Source organism: Perna viridis, chromosome 5, assembly GCF_037379345.1.
Source record: "Perna viridis isolate PV_CMFRI_1.1 ecotype Kerala chromosome 5, ASM3737934v1, whole genome shotgun sequence".
Classification (NCBI taxonomy): Eukaryota; Metazoa; Mollusca; class Bivalvia; order Mytilida; family Mytilidae; genus Perna; species Perna viridis.
Window position 1 is genome coordinate 16523643 of NC_142449.1, and position 23026 is coordinate 16546668.

Consider the following 23026-nt stretch of genomic DNA (forward strand, 5'->3'; position numbering starts at 1 on the left):
TGCCAGAATATCAGAAGTTTTATTGGTAGATCTGAACAGTAGAATATGTCTAAAGCATAAAGAAATTAACAAACAAAAGAACAGACCTGCTTAGCACACTGTAACTTGCCCTCTGGTTTAACCAGACAACAACTGAGGTAGCCATCAAATGGTGAGGTAAATAGACGGATATCTGTTCCCTGTAGTAATTCTTTAGAGATTCTGGTGTTAGGATGAGAGAAACAAAACAATAGCTTCCAGAATGACAACACTGTGGCAATCTGGCTAAACCTCTGAAATAAATAATTTCATTATCATTGAGATAATCAAAACCTATACAGAAATGTTTATACCTTTTACAATCAAAAGTCGAAAAAATATTCTAATATTTGTCTATTCCTTACTTCAGAGTCTAAGCAGAAGAATTTAAAAGGCTGTTTTATAGCATAGATAAGCAAATAATTCAGGAATTTATACTGCATTAGAAAACTGTATTTTGGTAAAGTATCTTGTGATGACAGAGTAAGATGTTTCACATTATGCTTTACCTGCTCAGTAGGAATGTTAAAGTAACTGTGTGCTGCTATTATACTACATGCTGAGACCACTGACAGTCTGTCAAAAACAGGTCGTTGTAAAAGTGTGTCCATATAAGGGAGATAACTCTGTAAGTCACCAGTGATGTTATTGACAATCTTTGATATAATTTTCTTGCACATATCATAATCCTGAAACAAAAATGTTTCTATTTACTGTTAAAAAATCAGGCTACAAACCAACCAACCTGAAAAATATCTTAAGTCTTGCAAATAACTGAAATCAAAATCTGTCTGTTAATTAAATCAAAAATCTTGAATGCAGTTACCAATAGAGTTAAGATAATCTTCGACATAATTTTTTTTAAGAACAAGGTATTCTAAAGAGGTACAAGCAAAAAGATGTCTTTAAAGCTGTTGCAAAACTACTTCAGGTAAATGGTTAGTTGTAGGAGTTGTGATTCATAACTACTTTTGCCAAAGTTTTGTATGGTCTGTTTAAGTTAGGTTCCAGAATTAAAGATATGTCTTGAATAAACACATATGTTCTTAAAATGGCAATACATTTGGTTATATAGACTAACCTGCCAAGCATTTGGGGGTCTTTGTAACAAGGGAAGTAACTTGATGCTATGAACAACAGATTCTTTAAGTATCACAGCAGCTGCATATGTCAAAAGGCAAGTCTTCTTCGGCAAGTAGGATTTCCATATTGTCTCTAAAATACTTATATCATACCATCGTATTACTTCTGCTAGACATGGAAGAACCTAAAATATACAAACTATGTATTATATAATTACTTACAGAAAACAATTTGAGTCACAGCTCACATAAGGATTTACATACTCTACTTCTTCATATATATTAGAAACAAACCAACATTAGGTCAAGTTGAACTATAGGATTCATCATCATCAACTGAATGCAGCCCTTGACCTCTGACCTCAAAATCAACATGGTTATAGATGTAATGAAAAAGTATGTATCCAGCTAGTAAAAATGAATTGAGGGATGTTGTTTCTAGGGTGATGACAAGGGTAGAAGGGCGGCAGTGTTACTATATACCTTGACAAGTTACTTGGTGATGATAAAAAATCTATTTCAAAGCAGTTACTTCATTCGATACCTAGAATGGACTTATAAATTGTACCAACTTGAAGATAGAGAAGCTGAAGCTGCTTTAAGAGCAATTTATGAAATATAAACAAGGAAAGTGTTGCTACCTGTTTAGCCATGCGTCGCAGTTCCCACTGTTTGTCAGCCATACAGTGTAGTGTCTGATGTAGAACTGTTATGAGAATATTGCTGAGACAATCTACATCAACTATCCCTACATCTCTCTGTAAAATCTCTTCTATGGAGGAGTTATTTTGTGGACTGAAGTATAAAGCAGATTAAAATTAGGAATTCAATGTGAAATACTTTGGGTTTTGAAAACCTTATTCTAACAGGATGACTGAATTCCAAAACTTTATTTGTGAATTGTTATGTGTAGTATCCACATAATCAGTATGAATGCTTACCATGGTGTTTATATGAAGGAACATGTAGTGTTTTGTTTAGAAGACAATAATATTTTTGACTTCAGTTTTCATGTTTTTAGATAACATTTTTATTAGTTTTATTTCTTTTCACTTTTAATTTTCATTGATAATTTTACATAGAAATCGAATAGTAACCTTGATCTAGTTAAGATAAGATAGTCCTTGTTTGTCTGGTCATCCAGTACATGGAACCAATTATTACAATAGCGGCCAGCCCCTTAACATGTTTAATGATCTGTATCAGACAGACACTGAGATAGCAAAAGTTCAAATTGGTAATTTGGGGAATTTTCCGTTACATATAGGTTAACTGGGTTCATTGGTTCAGATTTGGCATATAATTATTGACAGTTAAAAATCAGAGTTCTATCGATAAACATTGTATTCACATATGTGAATGTATAGATTGTGTAAATAAACGTAGTATTAGAAAGATCATTTTTAATCAAAACCATGGTCGTAGAAGAAGGTTATAGTGCTCGTTGTCTAGCTTCCAAGGGCAAGTTTCATAAAAAAATCAATTGAGATTTTCCTCAACTCAAATCTCAACCAATCAGATCACTTGAAACTGAATATCAGAGGAAAATTTCAATTTGAGATTATTTTTTTAAAACAGGCCCAGGTGTATAAGAACAAAAACCATAAAATGGGTCAAGTTATAAAACAAGAGGCTCCCAGGAGCCTGAATTGCTCACCTGGTTAAATTTTGCCTTTCAAGAAGTCAACAGAAGACAAGAAGTTGTCCAACAATTTTGACTCAAGAAAACTTTGATAGGACTTATCATAAGGATCATTTTAGCAAATTAAAGTTTAAATCTATCATAGTTTTCAAGACACTGGTTGAAAACTGTAAAAAAAACCTGAAATTTTCCCCTGTCAAGGACAATAACTCTTTTAAGGAGGCATCTGACAACTTTTATGCCTGAAGACTTTTGTAGTCCTAAAAATAAGGATCATTTCAGCTATTGAAAGAATTTGGCTAAACCTAACGATTTTGGAGATATATGTGAAAAACCAATGTCTGACCCTATGTCCTATTTTTAGTAACAGTGGCCATGTTTTCCGATGGATGAAAAAACCTCATGACAGTTCTATGCAGGATACCCCAAAGAACATTCATACCAAGTTTGGTTCAAACTGGTCAAATTGTGTCAGAGGAGAAGATTTTTAAAAGAAATAACATAAAAAATAGCAAAAAATGTTGAAAAAGAGCAATAACTCCAACATGGCTAAATGGATTAAAATGAAAATTTGTCCACAGATAGATCTCATCAAGCTGAACATTTTTACCCATGTCAGAATTTAGCTAAACCTAACGTTTTTGGAGATATATGTGAAAAACTAATGTCTGATCCCTATGTTCTATTTTTCTATTTTAACAGTGGCCATGTTTTTGACAGATAAAAAATCCCTACACCGGTTCTATGCAGGAAACCCCTAGGAACATTCATACCAAGTTTGGTTCAAATTGGTCAAGTAGTGTCAGCGGAGAAGAGTTTTGAAAAATTGTTTACGACGACGATGGATGCCAAGGGTGGCATTAGCTCACATGGTCTTCGGCCAGGTGAGCTAAAAATGCATTCCTTTGGAACAGGTATCCAATGGTCTTCATGTAAACAACCAAACCTGGGCAAAATGATGCATTTTATTTTGGTAATATTACTTTGTCAGAACATAATCCTATGTAAATATATTCAATCTAAGGTCTAAGTAGCCTAAAAAAGTTACATCCATGGTGTTAACCTGATGGTTACACACAAATATACAGACAGATCTTCATAAGCATATTCTGTGTACCACATTTAAGGAATGGAAATGGGTAAATGTATAACAAATATTAAACCCCCTTTACATATTGATTTCTGAGAACCAAATACACTGATTAAATCTTTACCCATCTACTAAAGACACCCAAACTTCTAAGTTTGTTTTATTTTCCTATCCCTGTCCCAGGTTAGGGGAAGGATTGAGAACTCACAAACATGTTAAACCCTGCCACATACTTTAAGTCCATGTCCCAAGCCAGAAACCTGGAGTCCAGTGGTTGTCTTTGTTTCTTATTGTATTAATATTCATTTTATGTTTTTTTTTTCTACAGATTAAGTTGATTTTCATCTTTTATGAATAGTTTCACTTCATTTATTTTAGTAACTTTTACAGCTTGCTTTATGGTATAAGTTTTGCTCATCATTAAAGACCATGTAATGACCCCTAGTTTAACTGTTCATTACAATCATACCATATCTCCTATTTTTATATGTGTAGGAATAACAATAAACAATAATCATACTACCTAGATTTCAGTAATTTCTCCATATCTTCTAAAGATGATGCATGCATGTGATGTTTACTACTATTTTGATTATTCTGAAAAAAAGTAGTTATGAAAGTAAAGCAGAGAACATTCTCTTTAATATTTAGGCTTATTCCTAGAATGAAAAACGCATCTGTTAAAAACTGATAATAAAACTACCATAGTTACCATGTGCTAAACATATTTTTGGGGGAAGACCCAGCTTTGTAAGTGTGTATTATATATAGTGTGTTACCATGGTAATGTTTATGTTATTGGAGCCATGGTATTTGATTGAGTTTCTACCCATTTCCCTCTAAATATAGAACAACACATAGGTTAATGCACAGACTGTTTACAGTAAGTCCATAAGCAGATTATCCTCTTATTTCAGAATGTCTTAATTGATTAATTGATTCTAAAATATAAGTGGTTCATGTTACACTTTTTAACTACAAGAGTCTATTGTACTAGAGGATCCTCCCAAGATAAGGGGTTATGAATGCAGTCATGTTATATACCTTATAACTTGATTTCTCTAAGACTTGTATTTGATGAAGTATAGAATAAGTAGTATCAAACTGACTGGGTCCCTGTATGAAAACATCCTCCTGTACCTGGGAACCAGAATGATTACATGGAGAGTCTGGATTCTCAGATAAAGAATGGGAATTCCTATCAAATGAAATGAAATAAACAAAACAAAAACCATTAGAGTTTTCTGAAAACACAAGATATTGAAAAGGGGACTGAGTTTTAAAAACCTGCACATTACTTACATAAATACAGAAAGCATAATATTTTTTTATAAAATGTGCAGTGAGCTAATTACAAAAAATATGTAGATACAAACAATATAAAACTGTTGAAATCACAGAAAAAAACTGTAACCTCCTCATCGATAGTTGTTCTTACACTTAAAACCTTAATGTATTTCAAAATACATTGTTTGCAGCAAGTCATTCTTATTATATAACATACCCGAAACCTATTTGAAAATTTTATAATAACTAACAACTCTACCTGTGAGTGTTTTCTTGAGCTCTATTGTACTGTGGTCCATACTGAAAACAAAGTAGAATTTCAAAATATACCTAATTTACAGTCTAGTGAAGTTAAATTGTATCAAAATCTTTCATTATAATATTTGCCCAAAGGAATGTTAAGTCCTCTGAAATACTAATGAGTAGTGAACATGGAAAGGTGCAATATCGCTTACCACATAAGTATAATATATTGTAAACCTAAATTTGGATCCAGCAAAAGCTAACAACAAAAATTTATATATAGAATACAAGGAAAATCACTCCTTCACAATATATACAATGAAAATTATCAAATTTCAATCTTCCATTCATTGCATGACAAAGAAAATGTGATTAAAAATTTTAAAAGTCCTTGTGCAGTGAATGGTAGAAACCAATTAAGTTTGGACAGATAAGAAGGACAAATCAATATCTTTAAAGTGTTGAGTAGAATGTCATCATTGATATTTGCTTGGATGAAATTACAGTTTTTTTAATATCTTAATAATAATAATAATAATAATAATAATAGATTATTATACATCAGTGTAAAGTAATTGGCTCCATGTACATTTGCAAGTAACAGGAACAACATACCAATTTGCATGACCCACTTTTTCAGTGTCAAATTTATATCATTAAGAGTTAAAAACTGATGTACCATTCAATATAAACTATTAGCTGTAAATAGGATTTGTAAGTTTTGCTCTAGTTTCATTTTCTTTACTGGATTTCCTAATGTACAACATACTGAAATCCGAAAACCGATCCGCACATGTTATTGTTTACTTCTGGGATGTGGGAATGGTGCATTACAATACAAAATCTTCTATTTATAACTTTTCCTAACACTTTTGCCAGTAGAAATAGACATTACCCATTTTTGATTGGTATATTAACACAGAAAGATGTTTAGCTTCAAATACTTTTCTAAAAGCTCAGTTAATGATAAGTTTCCATGCATTTGAATGGTAGATTGGGACCCATTCTTGTGAAATCACAGAGTCACACGATGAGACTTACATACCCTATCACAGAAAGGTAAGTGATGCTCATGTGACTTATATAAAAGTTCATCATTGGTTAATACATACAGCTATATAACAATGAATATAAATATAATATTTCATTTTGATCAAAAATATTATACAGTTATTACATGGGTTGGATGCAATAGACCAGAATATTTGTCCTGAGATACTGAGATCAAGTGTCTATTGCATGAGGCCAACATGTAATAAACAAGATAAAACCTTATAATTAGGTAATAAATTGTGATATTGACATGCAATAATAACCATGCTGAGAACTACCTGAAGTCTCAAACTTTGTTTCATCATAATCTGGTTAAAATCAATCAAAAACTTAATATAGATATCATGTTTTACCTTTTTATGCAAGCAGAATTAAACATATAAAAAATTCTAGACACAAAAACTGCCAAGCCTGAAGAAAAATCTCCATTTATGCACTCAGTTTAAAAAATTAAAGGCATTAAGCAATTGGCAATTAGCAACCAGTCCAAATGCATTAAGTTTTTTAAAAAGAATACAATTACGAGTAAAAAAAATCTTTTCTTATCAGTAAATCTTTTAAATTGCAATTTGCAAAAAGAGAATTTGTCATAATACATTATATGAAGCTTACCAGTAAATACACAAAAATTATTTCACATCTTATCCAATGATTTGAATTTTACATGAGGTTTCTTTTGATTCTGAGTTTGGCTAATGAAAAAATGCTTTCGTTATGCATATATTCTTTCTTCGTTTATAACCAAAAAAAAGATCAGGGATATGCAACAAAAACATGACAGTACTGAAAAAAACATTGCATTAAATAATTACATTTTGACAGTCAATAATATGTAAATAAATAGAAATGGAAAATGAGAAAAACAAAAGTGGAATATAAAATTATTCTCTCAAAACTAGTTTTAGTTATACTATTCCATTAGAGGTCCTAATTAATGAACCTAAAGCCATCAGCTGGTAAATAAACAAACAAAGAGTGATGATCAGCTGATCAAAGAGTGACACAGGGAAGTGTTGATATACTCACATTAAAACATTTGTCAGATTTTGAATACTGAATTCTCTTGGAAATACACTGAAAATAGTCTCTATAAGTTATATGGGATGCACATTTAAGAGATTTGACTTAACATTGAATACATAATAGAAACTGGTACTTTTATACTGCAACTATTCCATTGTAGCAGTCAAAATGCTCTGACCATATACTTTCAAGTGATAACTGGTTATTGATTAAACACATCCTTTATTTGGGATGATATAAACATTATTGTAAATAGTAAGAGCATAGCCTTAATGACTGAAACACAGATAATGACCAATTCACAGGCAAGGTGCTACTGAACTACAGATTAATATTTATCTTACAAGACCTGTCATCATTTCAAAATTATGATCAAAAGATAAGTATTATCATGTCTATTTCATTGAAGAACACATTCATTTTGGGCAGTGATTGGGATTAAGATTTTGAAAATGCATCGTTTTTGACAATCTTTAGAATTTCAATGGGCCATTCTTTTACACTGTTAGTAAAAGTTTCTGATTTTAAGGAGACATTTTCAAGTGAAATGTGATAAAATGCACATGTCCCCTATAACCCAATCACTGATTTTGGAGTGTATTTTTTTTTAATATTGCATCTCCATAATATGGATCTTAGGAAACATACCAAGAACATTTACTGAACATTAAATTCACTCTTTGGACATGTTGGAAAGAAAGCCAAAATCAAAGAAAATGTTCAGCCATTTCTATCAATGGTTCCAATTTTTTCTGCAATATTTGTCAGCGAAGCATTAAACAAATCACTAAAGACATTACATGGCAGATCGGACAAGTCAAATACATATCAGACAATCAAGACAATATTTTGAATGATGATTTTGACTTGTAGATAAAGTACTGAATGAAAGTCACATGATCAACTTTATTCCAATAAAACTATTGAAAAAATTGTATGACATACATGTAATGTCATTATAACTAATCGTAATATGTAATAGTTACAAAGCTGATTATACTGAAATATTGCAGTAAGAAGAAGTAAAAAGATTGACATCCATCCAAAAGAGGTTCAAATCTATCCTAATGGTGTCAATGATCTGCACTAACTACTATCTTACCTCATGTCCTGCATCTACTGTATGGGACTTGTTCAGAACCTTGTGACCTTGACCTTGATCATTAACACCATTAATACCATCACCACTGCTAAAAAGACAAAGCATTTTATACAAATAGGGAATCTTCAGTTGGCAGATAGTTAAAGTTGGGTAACACTCCTAGACCCATATGGTTTCTGGGAATAAGTTAGAGTGTCATCACTGTAACTCAGTTAAGAGTGGGACATACACAGAACTCTGATAAATGTACTCATGTATACTCTGATCAAGTATCCTGTAGGCTGGGCTCCACCACCAACAACAGTTTGATCATTTAACATAACAGAATCCCCAAGAGCAACCATGTGAGACCCTGCATTGTGTAGTCAAAGTAATTAAAAACCACCCTAACCATATAAATATAACAACAAGAAAAATTTATTTGTTTGGTTCAAAAACCAAATTATAAATAACCATTAAGAAATCAATGTTTCTAGAGAATAAGTCTTCGGTGTTTTACATGTAAAACTTTTTAGTATACATGACCAAGTGTAAATATACAATTAATTACACTTTCCCATCCAACAAGCCAACTTAACCTAAAATATTTACCAATCTTGTTCTGGTTCCCCATTCTGGTACTTGTCTACATAGTTTGCTCCTGCTGGTCCAAATGTATACAGCCAGTGATTTTTTAGTAGATATTTCATGATAAGTTCATAGGCAAACAATCTACCCTCTTTACTCTCCCAAGCATCTAATAGTTGGGAACCTAAAATATTATTGTCAAATGTCATCTTGATAATCTTGAACTGTTGAAGCCTTGTTGATAATAATTTGAGATAAACAAGTATTAAAATCTAATTCATTACTAAAGGTTCACAAATTTTCCGGGAGTTATATTTTGTGATTTTTGAATGAACTGCAATTTAAATAGATGATAAAGTGCTTTTAATTATCGATTGACCAAAGCCATACAAATTCTAATTTACAGTGGGGTCAAATAATGAATATACAGATGGAATGTATGAGACTGATAATTACTCTTGACAGAAGTTACAGATGTAACATGTCCATTGCACATAGTACCATGGTGATGATCATCTGGTCTGGTCAGCTGACTTAAGTCTGGTTCCCATCCTTCTATCAGACACTGCAGGACCAGTTTGACCAATACAACACAATGACTACTCTTAGCAACTTAGAAAAAAAACACAGTTAACATTATAAAATTTAAAACAAATCATTAACTTTAAACATCCTCAAAAGAATAATTAGCAAATCAAAGCAGTTTAATTAAAACATGCAATCCTACATCCCATTCATCACAAAAATTCAACAAGTATTGTAAGTTTCAACTAGAAATCCTGTGAGTGAGCTAACAAAAAAATTACCCCATCATTGAGTAAACCCTTTAAGTCAAATTATCTCCCACAAGAAGTGACATGTCAATGATTATATTCCTTCATGTACATCTACATATGATGCCTAATCTTTCTATCAAAGATCCTCAAAATTCATTGAGTAGTTTAAAAAAATTTGTATGTATGATGTTGTAACATGATAAACATGCTTGTCCCTTGCAAGGATAGGACAATAATTAACTTCCTTCATGCAAATCTACACGATGGCTAAACTAAAGATGCCATTAAATTCTTGTAAAGCAGTGGTACAAAAATCATAGTGAAAACTTTATTACCAGTATAATTTTATAAATTCCTCCAATTGTAAATTTAACCTACCTAAATATTTAAAGATATTGCTGGCAGCCTGTCTGACTGAAGAGGCTGGATGAGACAGATACAAAAGGAATGTGGAGATATACTCTGACCATTTTGGCAGTAAAATATTCAGTGGTAAGGTCTGAAAATGACATATTTTTATATCATAAAGTTAAAAATGGTTTGACTTAACCCTTTCCTTCATGGAATTCGGCTGATGGGTTTATTTTTTTTACACAAGTGATTCCAACAAAAAATTCAAAATGTCAATTTTTTTCAAATAAAGCCCAAAAAAGCTCAAACTTGGTGGAAGTATTAACTGGTCAGGTGTCTTTGAAAACCAAATGCAGAGTCAGGTTCATGATTACCATGGAGACAAAAGGGGCCTCAAAAAGACAGAAAAAGCTCATTCTTTGATGATTTTTTTTCACTGAAAATTGGTTTTAACCAATTATCAAAAGTTAGTATTAAATGGTAGGATCAGAAACCTGCTAAATTCATAAAATATAGCTATTGAGTACATTTTATGGCCATTTTGCATAGCTGTAAGGACTCCAGATTTTCCTGTCAGCAAGAGGGCTTGCCCCCACCTTTGAATCCCCATACAGAGAGAGGGTGGGGTGGGGTAAAAATAAGAGCATCAGATGTTGCCATGAAGGAAAGGATTAAGGATGAAAAAGAGCAGATGATTTTATTTATTTAACTTCATAGTTTTTTTGTTTTCTCAATAACATTTTTAAATGTTAAACTTGGTACAAATCTTATTTATACTGTGTACATAATTGTCTTTTTTTCTATTCTACTATATCATTGTTCCTTTATATGTGCTTATATTGTATTTATCAATTCACACATAACAATCTGTGTTAAAGATGAAATAAAGGAATGAATGAATGACTATAAACCATTAATGTGTTTCAAAAATGTTCAAGTTTAAAAAATCCTTCAAATCCTGTTAAATCAAAAAGTGGTAGTGTAGAATGAACATCTACATGTCATCATAACACAAGCCTCTACTAACTTGCAACTGCTTAGTATTATATCAACTTACCTTTAGAATAAACAGACTAACATTGAGAAATCCTTCAGAAGCATAGTCGTCTAGAAACTCCACTGGTAATATCTACATTAAATATTAAACTGAGCTGAACAATTATTCTGTATTAATTATGTACATAGTTATTAACATTATAACTTTTTAACATTTTCAATATATAGCTAACAATGATGTCTCTTGATTTCACAAAATTTAACATTTTTAAAGTAAAATGGGATTTTATAAAATAAATACTTATCATCATAAATTCTGAGTAAGTCCATCTGCGCAAGTCAAGCAATGGGATGACCTAATAGTAGCCATCTACCCTTTATTCATCCATTTAATTTTTTTTAATTTTCAAAAGTAAGCAAGAAGCTATACAAAAAAATAACAGGGGATGAAGGGGAGGCTGGGAGGAACTATAATTTATGATGGTATAATGAAGAGTTATTGCTTGAAATATTGACTGGAGAAGTTCCCATTCTGTATTCAGTGGGGCTAGAGTTCTCGATAGAGAGTCTGCTAAGACAATGAGTTTCCCTGGAACATGACAAACTACTAGCTGAAGCTGAAGTTGATTGCAAAAAAGAAGAATTTCTTTTGCAAGAAGAAATAGCTTGAAACAATGAGTTCCCCCTTGGTTTTTTAAGTAAGCAACAACCGTCATATTGTCGGATGCAAGAACAAGAGACTTGTTTTGTAAAATATGCTGAAAATGAGAGATTGCCAGAAGAACTGCTTTCATCTCTAGAAAATTGATGTGTTCTTTCAGTAAGTCTGGGCTCCCGACCCCTGATACTGAACGACCTTCCTGATACGCCCCCAACCAAGGTTGGAAGCATCTGTGAATAGAGTCTGATTGGGAACTGGAAAGGACAAAAGCTGGTATTTCAAAACATTCTCCTGAACAATCCACCATAAAAGGTAGGGAGACAATTCCTGAGGAAAAATTGGAATTTGATATTCCCAATTCTGAGAAGATGGGAGCCAATGTTGAAGTAGATCAAATTGGAGAGGTCGAATGTGTAGTCGACCAAGTGGAACAACATCTGCTAAAGAGTTCAAGAGACCTAGTAGCTGACAAAATTGGCGAGCAGAAACTGTTTCCTGAGAAAGAAACTGATGAATTTTCAAGCTGAGGTTCTGAAATTTTTCCTGAGGAGGTAGAACTAGTCTTAGATGAGTCAGGTAATGTCTTGAGAAGGAATCAGATCTGACTTTTTCCAAGAAATTATGAACCCCAAGGGAAAGAAACAGTTTGATGACAAGATTTGTGTTTACGAGAAGCTTGTCCTGAGAAAGGTCTTTCAACAGAGAATCGTCTAGATAAGAATGAATATGAATGGCCTGAGAGTGAAGATGAGCTATGGCAGTCTGCATAACCTTGGTGAAAACTAGAGGAGCAGTAGATAGGCCGAACGGTAAAGCTCTGAATTGTAGAGTTAATCCCCCTCTGGATGATTGAGTTTTGTCAGTAACGTATGGGAGGGCAACTTCCTAGGTGGAAAGATTAGACCTCTTACTGCCTTTAAAATTACCTGTTTGGTGTTTAGTAACCGTTTTCTTAGAACCACCTTTCATACCGCCCTCAATGAAAACCTTCCTTCTCTTTTCTGTGGAAGGAAGAACCACCTCTCTTAGAATTATTTCCCGAGAGAGAAACGTTCACCTTTACTGGTGCTGGAGTATGATTAAGCTGTTTCTGAATCTCAACAAGAGGAAGACCAAATGGAGATTTTAACAACGAATCCTTCAGGCTGTCTGAAACTCTAGCTTTATCTAGAATCTCAGATCTTTTGGATAAAGTAAAATTTGCCAAACTTCCCATAAGTAAAAGCTGAAAAGAGCCAAGAGCTTTATCAACCTGAAGTAAAAATGGTTTTACTTCAGGAGGAGGAGCAATATCTTTCAGTAAGGGAGCTACAGCAGATAAATAATGTTCCGCTGTACCTAGTACATGAGAAGCATTTCTAAGAAGATTTTCAGTTTTAGACCAGACAGACTGAGAAAGGCGCAGTCCATCCACAGGCTTTGAATTAATTGAAGAAGAGAAAGCTTTATCACAAGACGGAACCAACTTACCCAAAGTGGAATTGAAAATATCATAATCCCTAGATATGATCATTAAAGGAAGTTATACCAAAATCACTTACCTTGGAAAAATGAGACTCATTGGCTATGATACCTTCATTAATAATTTGAAGAGAAGTGGACATGTGATTGGATTCTGGGAAACTAGTAGACATACCACAAGAAACTTCAAAAGTTGAAGTGAGTCTCTTAGGTTTGGGAGGTGACTGAAATGGCACCTTATTGACATCTCTCATAATAGAATAAACTGAATCTCTAAGATCCTTCAAAGTAGAAGGAGTATCCTCACTTTCAGCAGCCTTGTTGGAATTGGTAGGAGACCAATCAATAACAGAACGAGCAGTATTACAAACCGAAACATTCTGAGGAACCTGATCCCTAATTTCACCTTCTTCACCAGATGAAAAATTACCTTCCTGACTACCTGGGGCCACTGAAAAGCGTTCCTCATCATCACTATTCTCATGTTCACTTTCAGAGTTGTGAACTGTAGGAAGTGGAGTCATAGAGGAGCTAGGTGTGGGTTGGTTGGTATTTTTCTCCAAAGCTGTGAGGCAATTGGAGAAAGCAACAAACTCCAAAGATATGGATTGACGAAAGTCATCTAAAACACTCTTAAACCCATCTAATGAGGGAGAAGAGTTAGTAAACTGATTAGACTGATACCTAACAGAAGAAGTAGGTGCAGTTGCAGGTATAGCAACACCACTACAAAGCACTGCTATAGGAGGAGCAGGGGTTGACAAACTAGGTGTGAAACTTCGAGGACCAATAGGTCCAAAGTTGTTACCATAAGGCCAGAAACCTGGAAAAACCTAACAAGGAAAACCTGGATAAGGGTATGTCTGAGGCCAGGGATGTCTTGACCAAGACATGGGTTTATTAGCCGAGGAGGGCAAAGTAACACCACGGTAAGACACTGGAGGCCTTGAACCAGGTAAATTTAGACCCATAGAAACACCAGGGGTACAGGAAACTGAACCCGTGGTGTCTACTGGCCTAGATACTGTAAGAGTTACCGTACTTATAGTAGGGATTACTCTATTACTATCCACAGAACCTACAACTGGGGTCTGTGGAATAGTAGTGTTAGTCACTGAAGTTAAAACGTCAGTTGATTGACTAGACACATTTAGAGTAACCACCTGACTATCATAAGGTAACGACCCATCCAAAAAAACATCATTGCCAGTAATGGCTTGAAATGGGCTACTAACATTAAACTCCATAATTAAGTATCAATATACAAAAAAATAATAATATAAAAGAAAAGTCCTCAAAAAAAGGAATTTCTAATATTACAAAATTTCAATATTATTCACAATATAATTTACCACATGTGTCTTCTTGTGCAGGTGGAAATTAAAATGGATGAATAAAGGGTAGATGGCTACTATTATGTCATCCCATTGGATGATATTTTTAGATAGGGGATTCCGCCTGCTTGACTTGCGCAGATAGACTTACTCAGAATTTATGATGGTAACGTATTTTTAGTAATAAAAACAATATCATTCCAATAAAGGAGTACTCACAGAGACAGATAATTATTTCATTTCCAATGTATCCCTGATTTTGCTGGTTTGTGTACCATGTACTTTTTTTTAATGAGTTTTCTAAATTATTTATTACCGTTATCATAAACATTATTATAGACAATACCTTCGAAAGTCTAATTACATTCATGTCACTATAATATATCAGCAAGAAACATTTACATTTTTTGAAGAAAGAAATGTTACAGTTGGAGATCTGTGTCAAACACCAGAACTAATAATTAATGATATACAGAAAGAACAGAAACTGTTTACTTCAGATACTACATTTATTTACATTACTGGAAACAACACTTTAGAATACAAAAGATCTCTTTTAAACCATCATATAAAGAATAAAAAAAACTTACAATATCAGTAACCCCATCAGCAATACTTCTGCCATTCCGCAATACTAACAATACTTGTCCAAATGTAGATAGGGCCTCCTAAAGTAAGAATATAACAACAGCAAATGCATTAAATATCTCATATAACTATATTTTCATCCTCAATTTTTTTTTAAATGTATTTCTAGCCCTGGAAGCAGAATGATCTGGTATGTAAGTTCCATTACCAAATCTTGCAATCACTTAAGGCTAGCACCTATTAAGATAAATATTGCAAACCAATTCAGAACTCTGTATTTGGAAGAGTCAACCAACACTAAACACCAAAAAAAAAACAGCAACAACTTATTTTGACACTTTTCATTCTTATATAAGCAGGTAAAAACAACTACCACTATCAAATTTGTAATGTATTTTCAGCTTAAAACATTCACTTGGAAAAGATACTTAAACATTAACTAACCTGCATATTAGCAGAAGAGATGTAAGCAGATATGGCTTTAGCTGCATGCTCTCGTATTGTCAATTGTGGATTATATAGTAAAGTAAAAACAACATCATGAACCTGACTAGAAATAAATTGAGGCGCTGAAGACTTCTGAAAAAATACGAACAAGTTCAATGAAACATAATAAATACAAAGCCAAATGTTATTGTACATAGAAGATATTACGTTAATTCCTATTCTTCACAGCTGTGATAATTTGGGGTAAAATATATTTTGACGAACAAGGCATTTTTCTAAGTTGTGTATGTTTTATGTTCAATATAATATTAGTAATACTGAAACTGGAAGCAAAGACCCTAAACTTTAATCGGTGTTTTGGAGATATCAATACTACAACTAGTCCAACTTATGACTGAGAAACCTTACTGTGACTTCTTCATCCAAATCAAAGTTAACATTCTTTCTATCATTGCAATGATGTACCATAGCACTGATACCTGTAATAAAGGGAGGTCACAAATCAAATGCTTTCATCAATGAATATTTAGTTATCAAAATCCCAGGTTCAATAATTGGCATGGATAAAAATACCATGACACCAGTATGAATCAATTCTTCTCTTATTCTGCTTTAAGTTCATCTGCTTTGTATTCTGAGAGGAATCACTGGGTATGAACTAATAATGGAACATAAATCTGTGGTTTAACGAACCTTATAATGAATAATGAACATTAATGAACCTGTTTACTTCTGAATATTAAAGATCAATGATATGAGAAAGATGCTGACTTACATGAAAGCAAAGAATTATTCAAGTTTGACAATGGAGTCAAATTATATGTAGAGTTTACATTATTATAGACTGAAAAGTATGTCATACTTTTTTGGTCATGTGACCAACAATATTCTCCTGATTTTCCAGTTGTATCTAGGGCCATATTTATATAGGCAGAAAGGTTTTCAACAGCACCAGGTATACCAAATTTGACATCTCTACCATACTAACTAACAAGTTTTATATACATGTATTATATATGCTCAATGATATTCAATTCAACACAAAATTTGTTTGAAAAGAAATCCTGAAAACAAACTCAAGAATCCTCACCCATTATGGCTCCTTCCTTTGCTTGCCATGAACTGTTTAGACATTTACAAATCTGAAATGTTCACAAAGGTTCTTAACTAAAGTCTGACATATATATGATTAATCTGAAAATTCTGACAACTAAAGTTTGAGAAAATATACAGTAATTTAGGCTAATTATAACATGTATAAATAAAATTATCTTTTAAGTTACTTCCACTTTCTAAATTTCAGTTGAAAATTACCATGCAGATGTGATAAGAACTATGAAATAATATAACAGCACTTACTGTGACCAAAATTTTGAACAATTCCTCTTGATACTTATTTGGTAAATATGGTGTGATGTGACCTAATTGTTTGGCACAGGAATTTCTAATGGCTGACCACACATCTGTCAGTGACATCTCTATCAACCTCTGTAAATAAAGAATATGTTTTTAAAATGGACATCTATGTTTATTCAATTTAATTGAAGTCTAATTTTAATGCATCAATTCAGCAAATGGTCTCTGAACCTTAGTTTCATTATGAATTGAGAATTTTCACTAGAGGCTCTGAAGGGCCTGACATTTTCTCTGTCAAGTTAAAATAGTTTCCTCTACCTCTATGTTCTAGAAATAGCCATGAAGGCCATGGTTTTTGGTTTGTGGTCATAGCCAATAAAAATTTCAATTAGATATCCTTTAAGATTTTGCAGCAGAGTGTTATTAAAATCAGTTCTGTGGTTTCAGAAGAGAAGATTTGTTCAGATGAGATGACAGAAAATGACGGATGCAAGGTCTACGTTAGCAATCTGATTTCTAGGGGAATCAACATTTCTCATGAAAACATGTTTTGAGGAAGTGTCATAAAGATTTATGAAACATGATCAAAACTTATTTAGTTATTTCTCTATTACCCGTACAAGACAAGATATTCAAAAATACTCGTTAAAACATTTTGAGTGATTGTGACATCATCTGATCTTCTTTGGAGATGAAAATGATGTTATACAACAACAGTGTGTAGTCACACTACAAGCTCTTTGGCAAAACAAACGTAGTCTAAAAAATGTACATTAAAGTGATTAACAAATGCAAAAGCTGGATTACTGATAAATAGAACAACAGTTATTTTTTATTTTTGTACTGACAATAACATGTGGAATATCTAGACCCTTGTATGCATGCTCATCAAGATATTCGACATGATATTGTCAGCATCAAAACTGAAAGTAACTATTATTCTTTATGTATTGAACTTACCAGTGTAATAGGAAATGAGGGACATGTATCTAGGCTTTCCCTGACCTTACCAGTATGATAGGACATGAGGGACATGTATCCAGGCTTTCCCTGACCTTACCAGTATGATAGGACACAAGGGACATGAATCCAGGCTTGCTCTGACCTTACCAGTATGATAGGACATGAGGAACATGTATCCAGGCTTTCCCTGACCTTACCAGTATGATAGGACACAAGGGACATGAATCCAGGCTTGCTCTGACATTACCAGTATGATAGGACATGAGGAACATGTATCCAGGCTTTCCCTGACCTTACCAGTATGATAGGACACAAGGGACATGAATCCAGGCTTGCTCTGACCTTACCAGTATGATAGGACATGAGGAACATGTATCCAGGCTTTCCCTGACCTTACCAGTATGATAGGACACAAGGGACATGAATCCAGGCTTGCTCTGACATTACCAGTATGATAGGACATGAGGAACATGTATCCAGGCTTTCCCTGACCTTACCAGTATGATAGGACACAAGGGACATGAATCCAGGCTTGCTCTGACCTTACCAGTATGATAGGACATGAGGAACATGTATCCAGGCTTTCCCTGACCTTACCAGTATGATAGGACACAAGGGACATGAATCTAAGCTTGCTCTGACCTTACCAGTATGATAGGACATGAGGAACATGTATCCAGGCTTTCTCTGTTCTCCTTTAACCAATCCATTATATGAACTACAGCTCTGTTCCTTACCACAGGTAAGTTTGACACTATAAAAAAAAACATTCCATAATAAAGGAAAGAAAATAGACAAAATATTCCAAACTTGACAAGAGCACAATAACAAAATCACTACATAGAAACTTTGGTAGATTTAAAATCTTACAAACACAAAACAGTCCGAAAAAAATAATTTTACAATGTGAATGTCTCTCATATGTTATTTAATAAAATTAATGGATTCAAGTAGATGTAGTAGCCAGCCAGATTGATGGACATTTAGAAATTTCATACAAGTTTAGAAAAGACCAAGTATTGTACATGTATATCTAGTCATATCACAAATAATAAAAAACCAATATTGCTCTGGTATAATTGTTTAAACAAAAAAGAAACTCAAATGCATTACTAATAGTGTTATAAATAAAGTGTATAAACACTATACTAAGCATGCATAACTCATGTATATATCATTTGACAAATTTTTACAAAAAGATGAATTTATTGCAAAACTAATGATGCAAAAAAAAAAGATGTATTCTAATTCTATGGTTTGTTCAGTAAGGAAAGGGAAGTCAATGTCAATATTTCAAAGCAGACATAAAGACTTTCACTCCTAAGATATATCTATTTTTCTCTATGATTTGGTTGTTTTATCATCTTCTTGGATGGATAGTATGCGTATCACACAATGGATGATATGATGCAGAATAGTGATATGACAAATTCACATTTGCAATTGCTTTTTGTGTGATTGTGTATTATTATCTATAAAACCTGAATGATCGAAAGTGATGTTTCTAACCATGTCCTCCCGACAACATTGTTGATGTCATAGAAGGACGATTGCTAGAATTTCCGCCATGACAGATGCTGTATGTCAAGCAGCAAAAAATTTCAAAGAGAATCATAGAGAAAAAGGTTTTATAACACATGAAAGGTGAATATCACAAAATATCAACTTCACAACAAACTCACCAAAGCTTGTTTGTTATGATTTTGAAATGAAATTACTTGAAGTGATATTTTGCGATATTCAACTTTCACTCTTTATGAAACCTACAACTACGAAGTTATATTATAATTATTTGGGAAAATATACAATGTGCCATAAATCTGCAAAGTTAGTAGTATGGAAAAAGGGAAAAGTCATGAACTCAGTTTGATGGGTTTATTTCATTTTACTTACAATGACCATTCCGACCTGTAAATTTACAGTTAAGTGTTAACTTACAAATAATAGTGTTTTCTTCCTTGTAAATTAATTGGTAAAAATTTTAATAAGTGTATACTAATTACATTATCATAAATATTACCAGTGGAATATGAGTGGCTACTTAATTTGTCTTGTTTGTACTACAATCAATCAATATTATCAAAAAATAACACCAAGTATATTCAAGTATGGCTATCTGAACATTTAAGAGAGTTTACTATTTGGCATTTGTGGAGCAAAGTGCTTTAAAGAATTACCAAATAGAAATATGTACAATTTATTATTACAGTTTTACTAAACTCACCCTGTTTTAAAGTGTATTCCAATGCCAACAACATTTCTTCTGTAATCTTTTGATGGAGAATCCTATTAAATAATATTAGCCTTTAGGTGTAAATGCACATCTAAGTCAATATAAATTGATATAGAAGCATCTTTTTGCTCATTACGGAATTCTTTACAAAATAATACCACCTGTGGTAGCTCTTTATTTCTTATGTGCCATCATATTTTGGTGATTACAGAGAACTGCTCTCAATAAAGTAATACATGTAGTTTGAATTTTAAACAAACATGTTCTGTGTTCTGATTTGGGCATCTATTAAAATCTAAATATTGGGATAGAGTATCATTAGTAAAAAAACTTTACAGGATACGTTAACTTGTAGTCAGAGAAAGTTCAAGATAGCCTGTCTCATATTTTTTATCTCTAAACACTACAGACATACTGTCATATATAATTAAAGAGTTGAATTCACCTGTAAGTACTCTATGACTTCATCCAATTTTGATAATTTTGTTTGTATGACTATTAAATTGAAAAAGGTGTAATGTTTTAGTACACAGATATTTAATACATAAATTACCATTGCAATAAACTATCAATAAGATCATTGATGAAAGCTTTCTGTTGTCCATCACTAGCTTCCAAGGTCACACCTGTGCAAGACAATCGCCGCACACGACGACCAACGTGATCCTGGTTAGATTCTGACCAACCAAAACGTCTTTCAAATAAATAGCATGTAAACTTGTTAAGAAGGTTCTGTGTTTTACAGAGTGATCTAATGTTGACATCAGGGTATGGGCTCCCATCTTGAGCTGACAACAAGAATTTGATATCACCATCAGATTCAGATTTATCTAAAGCTGACGACAGACATCTCAACTGTTTGTGTATTGACTTGAGTGAACCAAGCTCAGTGGCCGGGGATGATGTACTAAACAGCGATGACAGAAACTCAGGCAGAACTTCCTCAGGATTTTCCATGGTTAATCTTCATTGAAGAATTGTGGTAGCTTTATCCAAACAAATCATTACTACAATCAAAGAACACAAACAATGATAGACAGTTGAACTTACTTAAAGACCAGAAACAAAACTCTGAATTAATATTTTCATAGTTTAGATGTCTTAGATTTATCTGTCTTGCATTCTTAGTGGTGTGGAATTCTTAATACAAATGTATCTCTTTACTGGAAATAATTATAAGAACCAGGCCCGGGGTAACTGTAATGTGTAATGTAATGTGGCCAATTTCAAGGTAATGGTAAAGTAAGGTGAAATGGGCCTAATTTGCTGTAATGATTATGGTAATTTAATGCATTACTTTACAAAATTGACCAATAATACTCTGTTACTTTCAATTACATTTACATTACAACTGATATTTTTTATTCCTATGTTCTATGCTATCTGGACAAGCTGAAATTTATGCCAGTTATTGTTAAATAGCAAATTTGATATTGACAGTATACACAGAAAAAAGGATTTTTATGGTAGACTACTATGAAAATTGATGCATAGAACAAGCTTGATGTAGTATAGCCATCCAAATAATGAAATGAAAGAAAGCCAACCATTTCATGAAAAGGTAAGTTAATTCAATGCACTTATACAAGAAACATTAATAAACACAATGATAGTACCCGTAGGACTGTCCTTACCATTCAGTAATTATATTTATCAAAACAATCTATTTACATTTTCAATTAAATAGCCTGCAGGTTCTCCATGGATTAGAATTTACCCATGGAGGAAAATTTTATGGCACAATTTTTCATTTTTCACTTTTCCCCTTGAAATTGAATAAATAAATGCATTTTTCTGCATTGGAATAAAAGGAAAATATAAACTTTTTGCATTTTATGCACTATTTTACTAAAGGAATAACCAGTCTCTTGAATGAAAATATATACTGTAAATTTATTCTGATAAGACTAAAAAATTCAATTTTGTTGTTGCTCTTTTTATGATAAACCATCAAATTAATTACTTCAAGTGTTATGTGTTATAAAATACTAATCATAACTCAATAATTCAATAAATACCTATTTAAGTTAGCTTTTTGTACCTGTCAAGGTGAACAGGTAAAATTTACCTGAGATACATGTACCAAAATTTACTTCCAATTAATTAATGAATTGTATATTAGAAATAAGGGAGATAAACTTCTAAGAATTGTGCTAGGTATGCCAGGTATTGGTGGTATACCTGGTATTTATCAGACTATGCTGTGAGCTGTATTGTATAGTATAGCCAAAATTCTGCATAACAAACATTTACACTGTAATATATTTCTATGTAAAGTGGTATTTTGACTTTACATGTATATAACACACTTGAATACATGCATAATAAAATGGACCTTGGCATTCTTTTTTTTTGATATTTTGAAAGAAATATGGCAATGTTTTAATATTCATTCTAGTACAATGTAAACAGGATAGTATCATTCCCATTATGATATGTACTTATATTTTAAATGTGACAATAAAAAAATGGCGTTTTGTGAAGAAATACATATGTATGTTATAGTTTTCTATTTTTAGAAACGATTGCCATGTTTTTCAACTGATAAAAAATCCCCACATCGATTATGTGAAGAATACCCACAGGAACGTTTATACCAAGTTTGGTTCTTATTGGTTCAGTAGAATTAGTGGAGAAGAGTTTAAAAAAAAAAAAGATAACGGCTACAGACACCAAGTGATGGCATCAGCTCAGTTGCATAGCTTATGGCCAGGTGAGCTAAAAATGTAAAATTTCAATTAAAATACATGACT

General features: G+C 32.7%; 1 protein-coding gene across 5 annotated transcripts in view; it reads right to left on the minus strand.

Annotated features, from left to right (window-relative positions):
• LOC148616265 (uncharacterized) overlaps positions 1-23026 on the minus strand; it is a 36348-nt gene that overhangs the window by 12153 nt on the left and 1169 nt on the right. The window contains exons 2-23 of one of the 5 annotated variants that reach the window (XM_088583146.1): positions 20827-21280; positions 20265-20326; positions 19934-19948; positions 18688-18794; positions 17081-17209; positions 16812-16863; positions 16130-16200; positions 15719-15853; positions 15277-15354; positions 11292-11363; positions 10262-10382; positions 9564-9719; positions 9132-9291; positions 8541-8625; positions 7442-7489; positions 5379-5419; positions 4877-5030; positions 4356-4429; positions 1742-1895; positions 1100-1285; positions 528-707; positions 87-272 (exon numbers count right to left, since the gene is read on the minus strand). In XM_088583146.1, the coding sequence (XP_088439272.1) occupies positions 87-272; positions 528-707; positions 1100-1285; positions 1742-1895; positions 4356-4429; positions 4877-5030; positions 5379-5419; positions 7442-7489; positions 8541-8625; positions 9132-9291; positions 9564-9719; positions 10262-10382; positions 11292-11363; positions 15277-15354; positions 15719-15853; positions 16130-16200; positions 16812-16863; positions 17081-17209; positions 18688-18794; positions 19934-19948; positions 20265-20326; positions 20827-21230 (2670 nt within the window). In that variant the 5' untranslated portion in view covers positions 21231-21280. Of the gene's footprint in view, positions 1-86; positions 273-527; positions 708-1099; positions 1286-1741; positions 1896-4355; positions 4430-4876; positions 5031-5378; positions 5420-7441; positions 7490-8540; positions 8629-9131; positions 9292-9563; positions 9720-10261; positions 10383-11291; positions 11364-15276; positions 15355-15718; positions 15854-16129; positions 16201-16811; positions 16864-17080; positions 17210-18687; positions 18795-19933; positions 19949-20264; positions 20327-20826; positions 21281-23026 lie in introns of all 5 variants that reach the window. The other 4 variants (XM_088583144.1, XM_088583147.1, XM_088583149.1 and 1 more) reach the window with 4 other exon arrangements.